Below are 16,869 nucleotides of genomic sequence, written 5' to 3'. Positions count from 1 at the left end.
TGGAAACAAAACAGGGGCGGCGGCGGCCGGAGCCGGGTCGGGCTGGGGCCTGGGTGGGGGAGGGGGTGGGGCTCGCGGCCGTTGCCGTGGTGACGGGAACCGAGGCGCCCCTACGCTTCATCCGGGTCATGGCCTGCCCGCCAGTGCCCCCTGTGTTCCCGGCCCGGCCCCGGCCCCGGCCCCCGGCCTGCGCCCTGGTTCCCTCTTGGCCCTGCTGGCCCTTTGCTCGTTCCAGAGGCCTTCCTTCCAACCTCTTCACTGGCCACTGTGTTCAACTGGCCCTGCGGTTCCTAGCGGAGGCCTCCACGTTTCCCTAGGAAAGAGGCATGTGTCGGAGGACCCCCACCTTAATAAAAAGTACTTGCTTCGTCAGAGCAGCAAATTTCAAGCCATGTGGGCATCCCCTGAGCACGATAGCAAGCTGGTTTCCACCACTCCCTTGGCATCCTTTCCTGCCAGCTGTGGAATAAGGCCCACTGTCTGACGCTGCCCCGGCCTGGGGTTCTTGTCTTCCCCAACTGTAACTTACAGAAAACAGTAGCGTTCGGTAGTGGCCCCCAGCAGCGACATGCCGGGAGGGTGAGAGAGAGGTAGGCACCTGGGAGAGAGGACCGTTAGGGAAAGGCAGGAGGCAGGAAGGCCTTCAGACTCTTCCCCAGTGCCCCTGAGTCCCAGAGCTGGGGATGCCTCCAGGCTGATTGGCAGCTCTTTGTTTCGCCCCCACCCCCCCCACCGCCTGCTGGCCCCCCCTTCGGCTCCCCCTTCCAGTCCCTCCGCCCCCCGCTCCTGCTCTCTCCGCCTAGCCTTTTCCCCTCCCAGCCGCCTGCCTGCCAGGGGTAGTGAGCCAGCTGAGCAGCATGGAGACGCAGGAACTTCGGGGGGCCCTGGCTCTTCTCCTCCTCTGCACTTTCGCATCTGCCAGTCAGGACCTGCAGGGTAAGCCAGCGTCCATCATCTTAGACCCCTCTTGGCCTCTGCTCCATTTGCCTTCAGCCTAGGAGCAGGAAACATGTGGGCAAGGAGAGAGTCCTGAAATTGAACAGGGGGAAGAGGTGGTGAAATTTTGGCCATAGGGGGAGGAGTGAACACCAGAGGGTAGTGGGTGATTAGGAGCTGGCCAGGGTCAGCACGAGGCCAGCGCAGAGGACTCAGGAGCTGGGTGCAAGGGCTGCTCTGCCGGGTTGGTGGCTGAGCATCCCCAGGCACCCCAGGGTCTGGGAGGTCAGTGCAAAGGTGGGATTCTTCATCCCGGGGGCTCCTGGCTGCCCTGGGACAAGGTGGGGGTGGGGACCGAGAGGTCTGGGCTCTCCCGGAGGTCTGGCTGTGGGATGGGCCTGTGGGTGTGGGAGAGGTAGCTGAAACAGATGACACAGGCACAGATTCATTACTGGCTGGAAGGGAAACCACAGATTGGCCAGGACACAGGAGGCAGAAGAGCTGGGTCCTCCATTCCCGTGGGACAGAGGCAGACAGGAGGAGAGTTGGAGTCCTCCGTGGGCAGCTCTGCTTATCCAAAGTGGATGTGCTGAGCCCCCGGGATGGGAGGAGGGGCATTTGGGTGTGGAATGAGCCAAACCCAGCAGCCTAGAAAGTGCTTTTCCATTTCTGCCCTGTGGGCACCAGGTGCTACTTCTGCGTGGGATCAGCACAGTAGCTCCCTTGCGCCACCTGCTGGGGGCATCTCCAGTGTGCCGGGCGCTGTTTCTGTATTTCCAGGAGAGCCTCAGGCCTGCGGGTTCCCAGAGGGTGGCAGTAGGCAACCTCCAGGAAGGGAAGGCAGGCTCCTCGAGTTGAGTTAGATGCCAGCAAGGGTTGAATTTCAGGAAGGTGACTAACGCTGCCTAGTGGTGGGGGCGGGGGTAATGATGAAGGATGCTCCACCCCCCAGGGTTCAGGAGAAAGGGCAGGCCTTATTTAGCATTTGACCCCTCTCTCTGACCTGGCTAGTAATTGACCTGCTGACTGTGGGCGAGTCTCGGCAGATGACAGCTGTAGCGGAGAAGATCCGGGCAGCCCTGCTCACTGCTGGGGACATCTACCTCCTGTCCACCTTCCGCCTGCCCCCCAAGCAGGGTGGTGTCCTCTTTGGCCTCTACTCTCGCCAAGACAACACAAGATGGCTGGAGGCCTCTGTTGTGGGCAAAATTAACAAAGGTGACTAGTGCGCATCTCCTTTCCTGCCACAGTGATCCCCTCAAGCACTTTCCCTCATCCTCCATTCCCATATCCCTCTTAATTCTCCTCGGGGTCTTGAGGGGTGGGGCATGGACCCATCTGGCTGTGCTTGGGCACCACGGGGCACTTGGAATGGGGTGCCTAGGAAGTGCCTCAGAAGGCCAGGTACACAGCAATAAAGCAAGGCCTGATACTCGTAGGGAAGGCATGTTGTACTTGGGGCTGCCTTGGGGAGGGAGAGGCACATTGCTGTGTCCCAATAATCTCTCAGATCTGTGGCACAGTCCAGTGGGTACAGAACTAGCTGCCACTCTAGCAAGGGACAGAGTGATCTGATGTCACTGAAGACTAAGGAAGTTCTAGTCTTCGAACCAATTTGAGGAACATTTATTGTTCCTCACCTATCACATACAAGGTGATGAGAGATACCTAGCTGACTAGGGGATGATGGGTGTGCTATCCGGAAGAGGTGATCCAAGGCTTAGCTGGGAGACAGTATCTGTACTAACCTCCCCTTCTGGGCAGTGCTGGTACGGTACCAGCGGGAGGATGGCAAAGTCCACGCAGTGAACCTGCAGCAAGCAGGCCTGGCCGACGGGCGGACACACACAGCTCTCCTGCGTCTCCGAGGCCCGGCCCAACCCAACCCTGCCCTGCAGCTCTATGTGGACTGCAAGCTGGGAGACCAGCATGCTGGCCTCCCTGGAATGGCCCCCATTCCCCCAGCAGAGGTGGATGGGCTGGAGATTCGGACTGGGCAGAAGGCTTATCTGAGGATGCAGGTGAGCGGGGAGAGGGCCCCAAGCTTCAATGGAAACATTTTGCAGCAGTGGGAAGGAGGTGTTGGCGGGTCTACCACCCTACCCTGCTGCTGTCCTCCCCCCAGGGCTTCGTGGAATCTATGAAAATGATTCTGGGCGGGTCCATGGCCCGGGTGGGAGCCCTGAGTGAGTGTCCCTTCCAGGGGGACGAGTCCATCCACAGTGCAGGTAACATGGAGACTTCTGTTAGCTAACCTTCTGGACCCCAGATCACATCCTCTGACCTTTGTCAATTCTCATCTCCCTGACATCCCCCTTAACGCATTCCTTTGGCTCACTGGTTTCTGGGGCTTCTGACCCTGTGGCCCCCAATCTCCTTCACCTCTGGCTCTATGATCTCCAAGTGACACAGCCATCCAGGGAGGTGTGGGTCAGAACAGGCATCTGTTCAGGTCAGCACACCTACTAGGGTGGCTCAGAAAACAGGCCCATCTGAGAAGAATGGACCCTGAAGCAACCTGTGTGGGGGTGAGGGAGTTAGCTTGGTTGTGGTGACCCAGAGGGCAACTTGGGTCGGCCTTTGCCGGTGGCTGTCACCTACCAGCAGTTCCTCTGAGCATTGTCCATCCACCTAGTCTCTCTGATAAGGATGATCAGAGGTTCTTAGTTAAATAAAATGCCGACTTCTCCCAGAAGCTTGGCGCAGGGGAGGGGGTTGAAAATGGAGTGGACTGGGGCCCTGGCCCTGCCCTGGGTCACCTCTCCCTGGGATCCCTTCTGCCACTCCCAGGCCTGGGAGCCAGGAGGACCTGGGCTGTGACCCAGGCAACCCCTTGGAGGGTCTGTACCCTTGGGGGAGAGCTGGTGCTGCCTTGTTCCAAGACACCTCTCAGCCTCTGTTCCCTCCCCCTCTTCCCATGTCTGCCTTCTGATGCTCTTTTCTCCTCTACAGTGACCAATGCGCTCCAGTCCATCCTAGGTGAGCAGGTCGAGGAAGTGGGAGGGAGGAAAGGCTGCCTGAAGCAAAATCCTTAGCCCAAGAGCTGGGTGGGTTTAAAAGTGGGGTGGGCAGCAGGGGCAGGAATTGATTTCTTGCCCCAGAGGGGGTCCAGGGCTGTCACCCAGGTCTGAGCTTCTCTGCTCCTGGGGCTCTGACAGGAGAGCAGACCAAGGCGCTGGTCACCCAGCTCACCCTCTTCAACCAGATCCTGGTGGAGCTGCGGGATGATATCCGAGACCAGGTTTGAGTGCACCAGTGGAGGGTGGCCCTGATCCTGGGGAGCTGGTGGAGGCAAAGAGCCTACAGCCCCCACCATTCTATCTACCAGGTGAAGGAAATGTCTCTGATCCGAAACACCATCATGGAGTGTCAGGTGTGCGGTGAGTGGGAGTGGGGCAGGCTCTGGATGGCGTCCCTGTGCTCCCCACCCCAAGGCTTCAGCCTCCACTTCTGGTGATGTGAATGGCCACCTTGAGGTGGCTCTGATGGTGCCCCCCACCCCTCTGTCAGGCTTCCATGAGCAGCGTTCCCACTGCAGCCCCAACCCCTGCTTCCGAGGCGTGGACTGCATGGAAGTGTATGAGTACCCCGGCTACCGCTGCGGGCCCTGCCCCCCTGGCCTGCAGGGCAATGGCACCCACTGCACTGACATCAATGAGGTGGGGGATGGTGGCCCGGGAGGGCAGAGAGATCTGGCCCAAGGAGGAGGGGTGGATGTCCGTCAGAAGCAGAAGAGCCTGGGCTTTAAGACATTGGGGTGCTGGAAAAGGAGTGAGGAGGGGGGACACAAAGCCCATGGGGAAGACCAGAGGACCACATGGGGAGCACGGGGCCAGCTAAACCTTGCTGGGAGGGAGCTTAGGGGCCCAGGGGCAGGCATCAGAGTGCAGTGAAGCCGGGTGGAGAGAAAAGCACAGGCGGGCCTGACTACTGATTGTTTTGTCCTCTGCCCCCAGTGTGCTCACGCTGACCCTTGCTTCCCTGGGGTCAGCTGCATCAACACCATGCCTGGCTTCCACTGTGAAGCCTGTCCTCGAGGCTACAAAGGCACTCGTGTGTCCGGTGTGGGCATCGACTATGCCCGTGCCAGCAAACAGGTTAGCTTGGGCAGAGTGTGAAGATGAGGTGTTGATCTCATGGGGACCAAGGGTATCTAGGCTGGATCTGGGGTCGTTGTGATGAGTGGGATTGGGTGTGTGCACTGGCTTTGCTGGAGGAGACCTGCCGTCAGTCTGGTTCTACCCAGAGTCTGCCCCTTCAGGTCTGCAATGATGTGGACGAGTGCAACGATGGGAACAATGGTGGCTGTGACCCAAACTCCATCTGCACCAACACTGTGGTGAGCCAAGTGCCCCGAGTATGTGTCTGTGGTGCTGGGGTGTGCGGCCACTTCAAACCTGTTGCGTGGCCACCTCCTCCTCTTGGGCAGTCCACATAGATGTTGCACACACAGGTTGGGAATTCTGGGTCCATTTCCGCTGTGACCTTTAGCAGCCTTCCAGAGCCTCAGCATCCTCCCCTGAAAACTAGGGCTGGGATACACATGGACAGGCTGCCAGGAGAGCCCAAAGGTACTGCTGGGTTTAGCTGGCATCAAGCTGGGTGTGCCTGTGGACACCCCTCAAGTGGGTCAGTGTTGGTCCAAGGTGCTGGGCAGGCTGACCCTCCTTCCTGAGACGTTGCTTCCCTGTCCTTAGGGCTCTTTCAAGTGTGGTCCCTGTCGCCTGGGCTTCCTGGGCAACCAGAGCCAGGGCTGCTTCCCAGCCCGCACCTGCCACAGCCCAGCCCACAGCCCCTGCCATGTCCACGCGCACTGTCTCTTTGAACGCAATGGGGCAGTATCCTGCTCGGTGAGCTAGGCCTGGGGCCTGAGAGGAACAGGAGAATCTGGAGAAAGGGGGAGGGCCATGAACCTACTTAGGGCCTGGGATGGGGCCCCACATGGGAAAGGGCCCCGGGAACTGGCTGGGGAGAATGGAACTGGGGTGTGAAGAGCCCTACTGGCCCTCACTGCTCCCCTTTTTTTACTCAGTGTAATGTGGGCTGGGCCGGGAATGGGAACGTGTGTGGGACCGACACGGACATTGATGGCTACCCGGACCAGGCCCTGCCATGCATGGACAACAATAAGCACTGCAAGCAGGTGGGGGGGGCAGGCAGGCGGGCGGGCTGTGGTGGGCATCCAGGCTGGGGCAGGCCACGACTCATCTGAGCTTCTCCCCTGACATTTAGGACAATTGCCTTTTGACACCCAACTCTGGGCAGGAAGATGCTGATAATGATGGCGTGGGGGACCAGTGTGACGATGATGCTGACGGGGATGGGATCAAGAATGTCGAGGTGGCTCCTCTGCTCCCCTCCACACCTTGTCCCATAACCCTGCCACAACCCCCTCAGTCCCTGGCAGCTCTGCAGGACGGGCCCCAGTACTCAGTTTGGGAGGACAAGATGGATCACATGGAGGGTGGGCAGGCAGGCCATCCTGAGAAGTGATGGCAGACAAGGGCTCAGGGATAAGGTGAGGGCTGGGTGGCCAGTGGGGCAAGGGAAGCCTGACTCTTTGTCCCGCCCCAGGACAACTGCCGGCTGTTCCCCAACAAGGACCAGCAAAACTCTGATACAGATTCATTCGGGGATGCCTGTGACAACTGCCCCAACGTTCCCAACAATGACCAGAAGGACACAGACGGCAACGGGGAAGGGGACGCATGTGACAACGATGTGGATGGGGACGGTGCAGCTGGGGCCGGGGGGACTGGGAGGCCTGTGAGGATTCGGATGCTGGTGGGAATGAAGGGCAGTTGGGCAGTGTGAGACCTGTGGTGGGGGTAGGTGGGCTGGCAGAAGTCCCTGGAGACGTGAAGAAGGAGGCAGGGGGAGGCAGGAGTGGGCAAGGGGGTCCTGGTGGATTCTCTAACCTGCTGTCCTCTGAGTGGGAGACAAGCTCTGGGCTTTCGCTGACCCCAAAAGAGTGTGACATGTTGTAGTGACAACCTTGTGCAACCTGCGTGTCTCGTAGGCATCCCCAATGGATTAGACAATTGTCCTAAAGTCCCCAACCCCCTGCAGACAGACAGGGACGAGGATGGGGTAGGAGACGCCTGTGACAGCTGCCCTGAAATGAGCAATCCTACCCAGGTACAGGGGATGGGGAGGACAGGAGGTAAAGCCCCAGCCCTTCACATGGGAAGCAGTGTGGCCATTGTCTTCAGAGTTATCAAGAGATGGTGAGAACAGGCCCCTCTCTCTCAGACAGATGCAGACAGTGACCTGGTGGGGGATGTCTGTGACACCAATGAGGACAGGTAGGGGGCGCCAGGAAATAGCTGGTCTCATCCGGGCTCCTTTACTTTCCTCCAGTCTGTTTTCTACTTCCTGTACAGCTTAATTGATTCTCCACTACTATTGGGTGGGAAGTCACTCCCCTAGGCTACCCCCCACTTTTGCTGTTGGAGCTTCGCCTCACCTGGCTGACTGCAGGGAATGTGGCTGAATGGAGGGCACACCCCAGACTCCTGAGCAGAAGAGAGGGGATGGACTTGGTACTTTTAGAGCTTTTACTCGATGCCTCTTCTGGGCAGTGATGGGGATGGACATCAGGACACCAAAGACAACTGCCCACAGCTGCCAAACAGCTCCCAGCTGGACTCAGACAATGATGGACTTGGAGATGAGTGTGATGGGGATGATGACAATGATGGGGTCCCAGACTATGTGCCTCCTGGTCCTGATAACTGTCGCCTGGTACCCAATCCCAATCAGAAGGACTCAGATGGTAAGGCTGGGGTCCCACAGAGGATGGCACTGGTGGGAGTCCTACCCAGGGGGAGGTGGTAGGTGCTGCCAGGGGGAAGTCAGGAAGACAAGGCCCAACAGTTGGTAGTGTTGTCTAGAGGCCACGACCAGGCCTTCCTGAATGCCTGGCTTCACTCTGCCCAGGCAATGGCGTTGGTGATGTGTGTGAGGATGATTTTGACAATGATGCGGTGGTAGATCCCCTGGATGTGTGCCCTGAAAGTGCAGAGGTGACCCTCACAGATTTTCGAGCCTATCAGACTGTTGTCCTGGATCCTGAGGGTGATGCTCAGATTGATCCAAACTGGGTCGTGCTCAATCAGGTACGAGGGCAGTGGGCTGGGCAAGTGCTGGACAGAGCAGACTACCAGGTGGGGCCTAGATGAGGTAGCGTACCCGGAACAGGGCTTTCTTCTTTACTACACACCACCAGGGTATGGAAATCGTTCAGACCATGAACAGTGACCCCGGCCTGGCAGTTGGTATGTGCGGGACACCCAGTCAATCGTTTCCAAATGGAGGAATCCTACAGGGGCAGAGGGAGGGGGCCACACTGGCCACCCATACTGCAAGCATTCCTTCCCACCCCTGGCCCACAGCAGGCCTGTAGTGGCTTTGCTGCCCTTGACCTTGATCCCACCCACCCCCAGGGTATACAGCCTTCAATGGTGTGGACTTTGAAGGCACCTTCCATGTGAACACAGTGACTGATGATGACTACGCAGGCTTTCTCTTCAGCTATCAGGATAGCGGCCGCTTCTATGTGGTCATGTGGAAGCAAACAGAGCAGACCTACTGGCAAGCCACACCCTTCCGGGCTGTCGCTCAGCCCGGGCTGCAGCTCAAGGTCTGAGTCTGCCCACTTCCTCCAGTCCCAAAGCCTCCTTGGGCTGACCCTAGGGCTTCCCCCACTGCCTGAGGGGGAACCCTCTTTCTTAGACATATGGCCTGGAAGCTAGCTCCCCAGGACTCTAGAATGTTCTCCGATCTCCTTGACTTCCTTTTCCACCTGCACTTATCAACCCGTTATCAACCTGTGGCTGAGCTGCTGTCTTTGCCAATACCCTCCAGGCAGTGACATCAGTGTCCGGCCCCGGTGAACACCTCCGGAATGCCCTGTGGCATACTGGCCACACTCCTGATCAGGTCCGACTGCTGTGGACTGACCCACGAAATGTGGGCTGGCGTGACAAGACCTCCTATCGCTGGCAGCTGCTGCACCGGCCCCAAGTTGGCTACATTCGGTGAGGGGAGGGGCTGCACCATCCTGAGGGACCCCAGCCCACTCTTTCTTCATCTGTAGCTGAGACTCACCAGTGACTGCCCTGCTACTCCATTCCTTGGTGCCATGGGCTGGGACTGAAGCCGCTTCTCTCTGCCCTCTCAGCCCCACTCTCCTACCTGTCAGGCAGCCTGGGCCTTGGAGCTGGTGCTGCCCAGGACCTATAGGCGATGTTGGGCAAGTCCTTCCTGGTCCATGATCCAATTTCCCCTCTGTAAAATGAGGGCATACCTTGGGAGCCTCTAAAGTGCAGGCCAGTCTGTGAAGAGGCCCGTGACATTCGGTGCCTTCTGTGGCACCTCCCAGAAGCTGACTCTGAAGGGGTCATTTGCAGAAGAGTAAACTGAGGCCCAGACCACATGGTTCTTAGTAGCAGAGCTAAGGCTTCTCAGTTCTGTGCTGTGTGCAGCACTGTGCATTTCCTAGTTGGTGGGGGTGACAGGGAAGGGAGGGGAAACGCAAGAGCCTAGGGTCCAGGGACTTGGGTTGGTTTCCCTTTAAGGTGCCTGGGGCTGCAGGGTGCCAGGGCAGAGGATGAGGGAGGGTGGACTAGAGCCTGGGAAGCGGGTGACTTCACCCCCCAGCCCATTGTGCTCATTGTCATGGCAACCCAATCCTCGCTTGGAATGCGGCTGGTGCTTTGAGATGCAAAGGGGGTGGACAAAGAGGCAGGGGCCCCAGTCCTGAGAAAAGCACCCCGTCCCTCCCCTTTCCTTCCTCCCACTCCCTCCTTCCGTTCTCTCTCTGGCCTGGTGAGCTCAAGGGGGGTTGGGGATGAGCAGGGCCTGGGTTCGATGGCCCAGTGCCTGCTGGCACCCTAGCACCAATGGACACCCCTATCCTGGACAGGGTGAAGCTCTATGAGGGTCCTCAGCTAGTGGCGGATTCTGGGGTGATCATTGACACAGCCATGCGAGGAGGGCGTCTTGGTGTATTCTGCTTCTCCCAAGAAAACATCATTTGGTCCAATCTCCAGTATCGATGCAATGGTGAGGCTCCAGTCTGAGATCACCCTGACCTTCTGTATCCCCTCTTGGAGAGTTCTATCTTCTGACCTTAATCCTTTCTCCTTCATTAGACACAGTGCCTGAGGATTTTGAGCCATTCCGGAGGCAGCTGCTCCAGGAAAGAGTGTGAAGAGGTGCCCACTGGACTCAGAATCCTGATTTTAGATCCTCCGGCCTTGGGGTCCATCCTGGAGCCCCTGGGGTCTAATCTACAGCCACCCAGCCAAACAGACTGTCCTGTGGCACCCACAGGTGTTCAGCCCCAGAGGGGTGGTGACCCCCACTGTCCAGGAGACGGAGCTTTTCAAGGGGTATTTTTCTCAGGAGCTAACCCCAGGAAAGATAACCTCCAGTTGCCATAAAGTTACAGTGGTTTTCTAAGGGAGCACGTGTTGCTTATATGAGGGACTTCCAGGGATGGTGCAGGGAGCAGGAAGGAGCCTGAGGGCTGGGAGGTTGGAAGTTCCTGAGTGTGGGGCCCCGTGGCGTGGCGGAAGAAGGGCACTGGATTGGGGCAGGTGAAGGATAAGGGGCTGACCAGAAGATGGCTAAAGCCCTCCCGGCCCCCCCTTACTCACGGTGTGGCAGCGGCGACAATCCAGTCTATCAGGTCGTTCGGATCGAGAGCCAGGAGGGCTGGAGCTGGGCCGCTCGGGGCGAGGGGGAGGCCGGGGGGCCGGGGGGGCCGGAGGCCGGGACGAGTGCAATATTGGCGGGGGAGAGAACAACACTGCACCGCGTCCCGTCCCTCCCGCCCACCCGGGGCCCGGGATCCCGCTCCGCACCGCCTGCAGCCGGACCAGCCCCAGGAACGGTGTCGCGCTGGGGAGTCGGGTCCACCCTGGAGGCCAGAGACTTGGCGCCTGAACGAGGGGGAGGGGACGGTCGTGGGGGGACGCGGAGGCCGGAGGGGAGACCGCGGTGGCCCGGAAAACTGCTTTCCGACACCCAGCCGTTGCGCGCGCTTGCTCTTTAAATACTCGGAGCGGGCGGCGCGGAGCTGTCGCCATGGTGACGCGTGTCCCAGCAACCGGACTGAATGGCTGTTGCCAGGCAACGACGGGGCCGAAGTTTTGGGCCCGCCCACTTAGATGCTAGCGCTTTCTCCCGCGGGCGGGTGGGGGGGCCTCCGCGCCAACCCCCTCCCCACCCCCGGGCCGCGCGCCCCGCCTGGCCGCCCGGCTTCTTCCAGCCCCACCGCACCCGAGTGCCCTGAAAGTTCCTTGTCCAGCCTGTACTCGCGGCCACCGAGAACTGGGGGGATGTAGCCTCCGGAGGGGGCCCGACCCCCGCGCTCCATGTGCTCTGTGCCCCAAATACCTCCCCGCGCCAGACATTCCTGCCCTCGTCCTCCTTGCACCCCCATCACGCCCCCACACAGACGGCCCGTGGTCGCAGCAGAGCCTGCCGCCCCCCAGCGTCGCTCGGGGGCCCCCAAATACCATTCTGTTGCCCCACCTAGTCCCTGCCTGCTAAGTGAGTCATTAACCTGACCCATTTCCCTTCCCACATTCCGCTGTCCTCTCCCACATACCTCGGCGCCCCTACCGCGTACCTCAGGGCCCCACCCACCGAGCGCCGGCTCCCTGGGACCCCGCCCCACGCGCCCCGGGGTCCCCTATCGCCGACAGCCCCTCCGTGGACTGAGCCGCGCGTCCCTGCGTTCTGCGGGCGAGCCCCTGACCTGCGCGCCGGGGCCCGCGTCTCCCCGACCTCCCGCCTCGGCCCCTCCGGCCGCGCTCTAGCACGCTGCTTTCTCCCGAGACCCCGGCGCCCCCGGTTCCCGCGCGCACGGCTGCCAGGCTCCCGGGGGCCGCCAGGGGGCAGGAGAGCCCGGCCCGCCGCTGACCGAGGATCCGACAGGAAAGACCCCGGGGTCCCGCGGAGCTTGAAGGGGTTCTAACCCCCGCCCCCGCCTCCAGAGAAGCTGAGGAGGGCACGCGGGCTGCTGCAGGGGCGGGGACTGTGGGTTTCGGGGGACCTGCGTGAGGAACGGGACAGGGAGCGGCTGGGACTGGCCGAGGAGCAGAGATTCCGGAAAGTGGCGGGGGGAGGGGGTTCACGAGTGGCACCCGGTCCACCCTTTTTCGAGCCGTCTCGCTCCTCCCCAGCCCCCGCAGGGCGGCTTCCAGGGACCCGGTGAAAATGAGGCAGTGGGGTGAGGGACCTAAGGGTGGGCTTCCTCGGCCTGCTGTCCGGGTCTGACGTAGCCCATTCCTCTGTTCCTTTTCTCACCCTGATTGTCGCCCTGAGGCTAAACGGGGAGCCCGGGAGACCCAGGTCCTGGACTCCCCCCACTCCTCCACTGCCTTCTGGAGCCAGGGAGTGGTTGGTAGAAGGAGTAGACCATTTGGAGAACAAACAGGTTGTCAGAGGGTTGAGTGATGGGAGCCCAGGTACCCTCCAGGAGGGCCCAGGAATGGTTGGGGAGGAGGAGGAAGAAGTCGGAGGTAAGGAAAGGGGGAAGGGGTGGAGTTTTGTTACCTGTCACCTGCTCGCAGGGAGTCTAGGGCGGGCTGGGGACCGGTATAAAGCAGCAGGCGCCTGTGATCGCTCCACCTCACACGCAGCGCCTTCCTGAAACTGTTCCACCTCCTCCCACCCAGTTCACCACCACCATGATTCCAAGCTTCCAGGCCCCTTTCTTCTTCCTGCTCCTGGTAACCCGAGAGCTTACAGGTGAGGGGCACAAGATGGGGGCTGCCTTGCTCATGGGGTCTTCCCAGCCATTCTGTGGGTTTTCTTTCCTAGCGGATCGCACCCCCAGGGGCAGAATTTGCAGACAGGGGTGACCCAGTCTGTGCCGGAATGGAGAGAGGCTAAGGACAGATGGGAGAGTCAGCCCCTCAGGAGAGCTGGCACCAGGACCTTACAGTGACCTGGAGAGAAGTCTGGGGAGGTGGTGGGAGTCGGGAGAGGTAAATATTAGGATTGGAGAAATGGACAGCTAAGATCAGAGGGTGTGGGAAGAGAGAGGGAGACTAACAGGAAGGAGGAAGAGGGCCCTGTCTCAGGCTCCATAATCACCCCAGCACAGGGAGGCAACTCATCCCTGACCAGCAGCCCAGCCTCAAGCTCGTCCTCCACCTTGAGAAAGCATAGCTCCTCGTCCTTGACCAGCAGCCCAGCCCCAAGCTCGACCACCAGCCTGGGAAAACACAGCTCCTCATCCTTGACCAGCAGCCCTGTCTCAGGCTCGATAATCACCCCAGCACAGCATGGCACCTCATCCCCGACCAGCGGCCCAGCCTCAAGCTCGTCCTCCACCTTGAGAAAGCATAGCTCCTCATCCTTGACCAGCAGCCCAGCCTCAAGCTCAACCTCCACCTTGAGAAAGCATAGCTCCTCGTCCTTGACCAGCAGCCCAGCCTCAAGCTCAAACACCAGCCTGGGAAAACTCAGCTCCTCATCCCCAACCAGCCGCCCAGCCCCAAGCTCGACCACCAGCCTGGGAAAACACAGCTCCTCATCCTTGACCAGCAGCCCTGTCTCAGGCTCGATAATCACCCCAGCACAGCATGGCACCTCATCCCCGACCAGCGGCCCAGCCTCAAGCTCGTCCTCCACCTTGAGAAAGCATAGCTCCTCATCCTTGACCAGCAGCCCAGCCTCAAGCTCAACCTCCACCTTGAGAAAGCATAGCTCCTCGTCCTTGACCAGCAGCCCAGCCTCAAGCTCAAACACCAGCCTGGGAAAACTCAGCTCCTCATCCCCAACCAGCCGCCCAGCCCCAAGCTCGACCACCAGCCTGGGAAAACACAGCTCCTCATCCTTGACCAGCAGCCCTGTCTCAGGCTCGATAATCACCCCAGCACAGCATGGCACCTCATCCCCGACCAGCGGCCCAGCCTCAAGCTCGTCCTCCACCTTGAGAAAGCATAGCTCCTCGTCCTTGACCAGCAGCCCAGCCTCAAGCTCGACCACCAGCCTGGGAAAACACAGCTCCTCATCCTTGACCAGCAGCCCTGTCTCAGGCTCGATAATCACCCCAGCACAGCATGGCACCTCATCCCCGACCAGCAGCCCAGCCCCAAGCTTGACCTCCACCTTGAGAAAGCATAGCTCTTCATCCTTGACCAGCAGCCCAGCCCCAAGCTTGACCTCCACCTTGAGAAAGCATAGCTCTTCATCCTTGACCAGCAGCCCAGCCTCAAGCTCCACCTCCTCATCCCCTACCGGCAGCCCTGTCTCAGGCTCCACCACCACCCCAGCACAGCATGGCACCTCATCCTCCACCACCAGCCTAGCCTCAAGCTCCACCTCCACCTTGGGAAAACTCAGCTCCTCATCCTGGGCCAGCAGCCACACCACCAGGACTACCGCCAGTACCACTAACCATAACATGGAACCTCCCATCTCCTCCAATCATAGCACTTCTCCCCAGTCTATTAGGATCTCCTTCTTCTTCCTGTCCTTTTCCATTTTGAACCTCCAGTTTAATTCTTCTCTGGAAAATCCCAGCAGCAACTACTACCAGGAGCTGCAGAGGAACATTTCTGAATTGGTGAGTAGGTGTCTTTATTCTTCTGTGCTCCATGCTCCCCCCACAGCAGCCTCCAAACTGCCTGGACTGTTTGCCTCAAGCCTTAGTCCTTCCATTCTCACCCCAGTTTTTGCAGATTTATGGACAGGAATATTTCCTGGGCCTTTATAACATCAGATTCAGGTAGGGGGTTCTGGGTGTGGAACCTGTGTGGGGGAGGGGCAGGTTGCCTTGGTTGGGGGAGTCTCTGCGCCTGAAGGTGGGACTTATGGTTGAGTCACCGCTTTCCCTGTGAGCAGACCCGGATCTGTGGTGGTAGAATCAACTCTGGCCTTCCGAAATGGTGCCACTGATGCCAACAAGGTGAAGACACAGTTTGAAGACAGCAAAGAAGGAGCCAGATATAACCTGAACATCTCGAGTATTAGTGGTGAGGCCACCTTTCCCAGCTGTGGCCCAGCACCATGTCTCTGTTTCTGTCTCCGGGGGCCCCTCTCTCCAGCACCTGGGTTCCTACTGTCCCCCAGGGTGTTAATACGGAAGGTCATTCCTTTGGAAGAATATTCTGACCCCTACTTTTCCTTTTAGTGCGAGATGTGTCCTTCCCTTCCTCTGCCCCGTTCAAGTCTGGGGTTCCTGGCTGGGGCATTGCCCTGCTGGTGCTGGTCTGTGTTCTGGTTGCACTCGCCATCATCTATGTTGTTGCCCTGGTAAGTGTTAGGTCTCCAGCCCTGGCCAGAAGCCCCCCTGCTAGAAGAAACTCCATGGCCTCCCATAACACCCTGTTTCTCCCAGACTGTGTGCCAGTGCCGCCGAAAGAACTGTGGGCAGCTGGACATCTTTCCAACCCGAGACGCCTACCATCCTATGAGCGAGTACCCCACCTACCACACCCATGGGCGCTATGTGCCCCCTGGCGGTAATAGACGCAGCCCCTATGAGGAGGTGAGGAGGGCCCCGCAGGTGGAGGGAGGCAGAGGTTTGGGCTGTGCGGGGCTTCTGAAAATGCTCAGAGAAGGTAGAATAGGAGAGGGGCACCAAGTAAGTGGTGGTGGTGGTGGCGGCCCACGGAGGCAGGAGGGGTGGGGTGGAACAGCGGGGGGAGGGGAGGAGACCTTGAGAGGAAGGGGATCTCAAAAGAGAGTGTCCCCACGACCAGCATTTCCAAAGCAGCATTCCCCGCTCCGCTGAACTGGCAGCACAAGCTGCTCCCTGGGACCCAGGATGAAAGGGATGTGACGCCATCAATACAGGATGAGCACCTGTGCCCCTATTCATTTAGCTCCTAGGAGCAGAGAGTGGATTTAGAAAGTCTGGCAGGAATAGAGGGGGTCTCTGATGTGGGGGAGAAGTATAACCCATCCAGGTGAGCCTGGGTGCCAAGGGGTTCTCAGGAGTCTGGAGGAAATGAGGACCCCTCCTCCTTGTTTCTCACCTGGCCTTTCTCTCCAGGACCTAGTCAATAATTACTTGGGCCACCTGAGCGACACTCCAGGTCGGGGGAGGGGAATTTCCTTCCCTTGAGCCTGTTTTCTTTGCTCAGAGACTTCCTTCTCCCAGTCTTACAGAGGCAGATACTCCTGCTTGGGCTGGAGGAGCGCGATGGAAGGAGAAAGGGGCAGTAGGGGAGGGCGAGGGGGCTGCTGAGAGCCGAGGGGGGCAGTGAAGGGGACCAGAGGGAGGAGGAGTGGCCCTGCGCCCTGTTTACAGTCACCTGGCTGCTGCTAGTGCCCAGCAGGTGCTCTCCTAATTAACCCTTTGAGAGTTAGACTCTCGGACCTATTACCCCACCCTGTGGTGTGATCCAGGAGCCACTTCCTCCCAGGAAACCCACAGCTTCTCAGCCCATGTCTCCTCCCTCCACCCAGGTTTCTGCAGGCAATGGGGGCAGCAGCCTCTCTTACATGAACCCGAACCCAGCAGCCACTTCTGCCAACTTGTAGGAGCACATTGCCTGCCCAGCGGTCCAGATGACAATGCCACTTGCCTCCCCCAGACCCCCACCAGAGTCCTCTCCTCTCAACTGTGTTCTGGGCTGGTGAACTAGGGGGTTCAGGTGGGCTGTTCACAGACCCCACCATGTCCCCTACCCCATGTCAGCCCTGCTGATGAAGCCCATCCGAGCCCCTTGGGGACAGGGGCTCCCAGGAGGACTGACCCAGAAAGCCCCGGGTTGGAAGTACAAACCAGACCATGGCTGAATAAAATGGGGACCTCATCTGTGCTGACTGCCAATTTTGGATCTGTCATCTGTGACCCATAGGTGGGGGGCAGGCTGGGGGGGCGTTGGAAGGGATCTTTGCAGGAGTTGGGGGCAGGGAAAGAAGGCAAGGAATAGGCTTTGTCTGGAAAGCAGGAGACGTGGA

General features: G+C 59.4%; 2 protein-coding genes and 1 long non-coding RNA gene across 9 annotated transcripts; 2 read left to right on the top strand and 1 right to left on the bottom strand.

Annotated features, from left to right (window-relative positions):
* Positions 1-83: 83 nt before the first annotated feature.
* Positions 84-10,405, top strand: THBS3 (thrombospondin 3). Of its 7 annotated transcripts, XM_072829802.1 has the most exons (24): positions 797-936; positions 1,717-1,827; positions 1,948-2,154; positions 2,701-2,957; positions 3,062-3,164; positions 3,889-3,915; positions 4,095-4,177; positions 4,265-4,316; positions 4,447-4,595; positions 4,893-5,033; positions 5,198-5,275; positions 5,634-5,786; positions 5,969-6,079; positions 6,169-6,276; positions 6,511-6,670; positions 6,956-7,074; positions 7,189-7,241; positions 7,518-7,711; positions 7,876-8,054; positions 8,165-8,213; positions 8,382-8,578; positions 8,803-8,975; positions 9,863-10,002; positions 10,092-10,405. In XM_072829802.1, the coding sequence occupies exons 2-24, from the start codon at positions 1,800-1,802 to the stop codon at positions 10,148-10,150; spliced, it is 2,820 nt and encodes a 939-aa protein (XP_072685903.1). In that variant the 5' UTR covers positions 797-936; positions 1,717-1,799; the 3' UTR covers positions 10,151-10,405. The 7 variants fall into 7 exon arrangements, 6 of the variants coding, with proteins under 6 accessions (XP_072685904.1, XP_072685902.1, XP_072685907.1 ...); XR_012032682.1 differs by lacking the exon at positions 1,717-1,827 and having other exon boundaries at positions 84-936; positions 8,137-8,213; XM_072829801.1 differs by lacking the exon at positions 1,717-1,827 and having other exon boundaries at positions 89-936.
* On the bottom strand, positions 392-11,006 carry LOC140635332 (uncharacterized). The gene is made up of 3 exons (XR_012032683.1): positions 10,599-11,006; positions 1,940-2,130; positions 392-1,029 (listed from the first exon to the last, which is right to left on the bottom strand). It is a non-coding gene; the product is annotated as an uncharacterized lncRNA (long non-coding RNA).
* Positions 11,007-11,193: 187 nt separating this feature from the next.
* On the top strand, positions 11,194-16,738 carry MUC1 (mucin 1, cell surface associated). The gene is made up of 8 exons (XM_072829807.1): positions 11,194-11,496; positions 12,627-12,699; positions 13,053-14,524; positions 14,631-14,686; positions 14,803-14,933; positions 15,092-15,213; positions 15,299-15,448; positions 16,372-16,738. The coding sequence occupies exons 2-8, from the start codon at positions 12,639-12,641 to the stop codon at positions 16,444-16,446; spliced, it is 2,067 nt and encodes a 688-aa protein (XP_072685908.1). The 5' UTR covers positions 11,194-11,496; positions 12,627-12,638; the 3' UTR covers positions 16,447-16,738.
* The last annotated feature ends 131 nt before the right edge of the window (positions 16,739-16,869 follow it).

This window comes from Canis lupus, chromosome 6 (genome assembly GCF_048164855.1).
Source record: "Canis lupus baileyi chromosome 6, mCanLup2.hap1, whole genome shotgun sequence".
In the NCBI taxonomy this organism is placed as follows: Eukaryota; Metazoa; Chordata; class Mammalia; order Carnivora; family Canidae; genus Canis; species Canis lupus.
The sequence above is the reverse complement of the archived record's forward strand: the minus strand, read 5'-3'. Positions and strand labels throughout refer to the sequence as shown.

Excerpts from the sequence above, each read along its gene's own strand:
- THBS3 (XM_072829801.1), top strand. The coding sequence starts at position 858 with ATGGAGACGCAGGAACTTCGGGGGGCCCTGGCTCTTCTCCTCCTCTGC. Across the intron at positions 4,178-4,264 it reads GGGATGATATCCGAGACCAG|GTGAAGGAAATGTCTCTGAT; the intron begins GTTTGAGTGCAC and ends TCTATCTACCAG. Across the intron at positions 7,712-7,875 it reads CAATCAGAAGGACTCAGATG|GCAATGGCGTTGGTGATGTG; the intron begins GTAAGGCTGGGG and ends CACTCTGCCCAG.
- MUC1 (XM_072829807.1), top strand. The coding sequence starts at position 12,639 with ATGATTCCAAGCTTCCAGGCCCCTTTCTTCTTCCTGCTCCTGGTAACC. Across the intron at positions 14,687-14,802 it reads CTTTATAACATCAGATTCAG|ACCCGGATCTGTGGTGGTAG; the intron begins GTAGGGGGTTCT and ends CCCTGTGAGCAG. Across the intron at positions 15,214-15,298 it reads TCATCTATGTTGTTGCCCTG|ACTGTGTGCCAGTGCCGCCG; the intron begins GTAAGTGTTAGG and ends TGTTTCTCCCAG.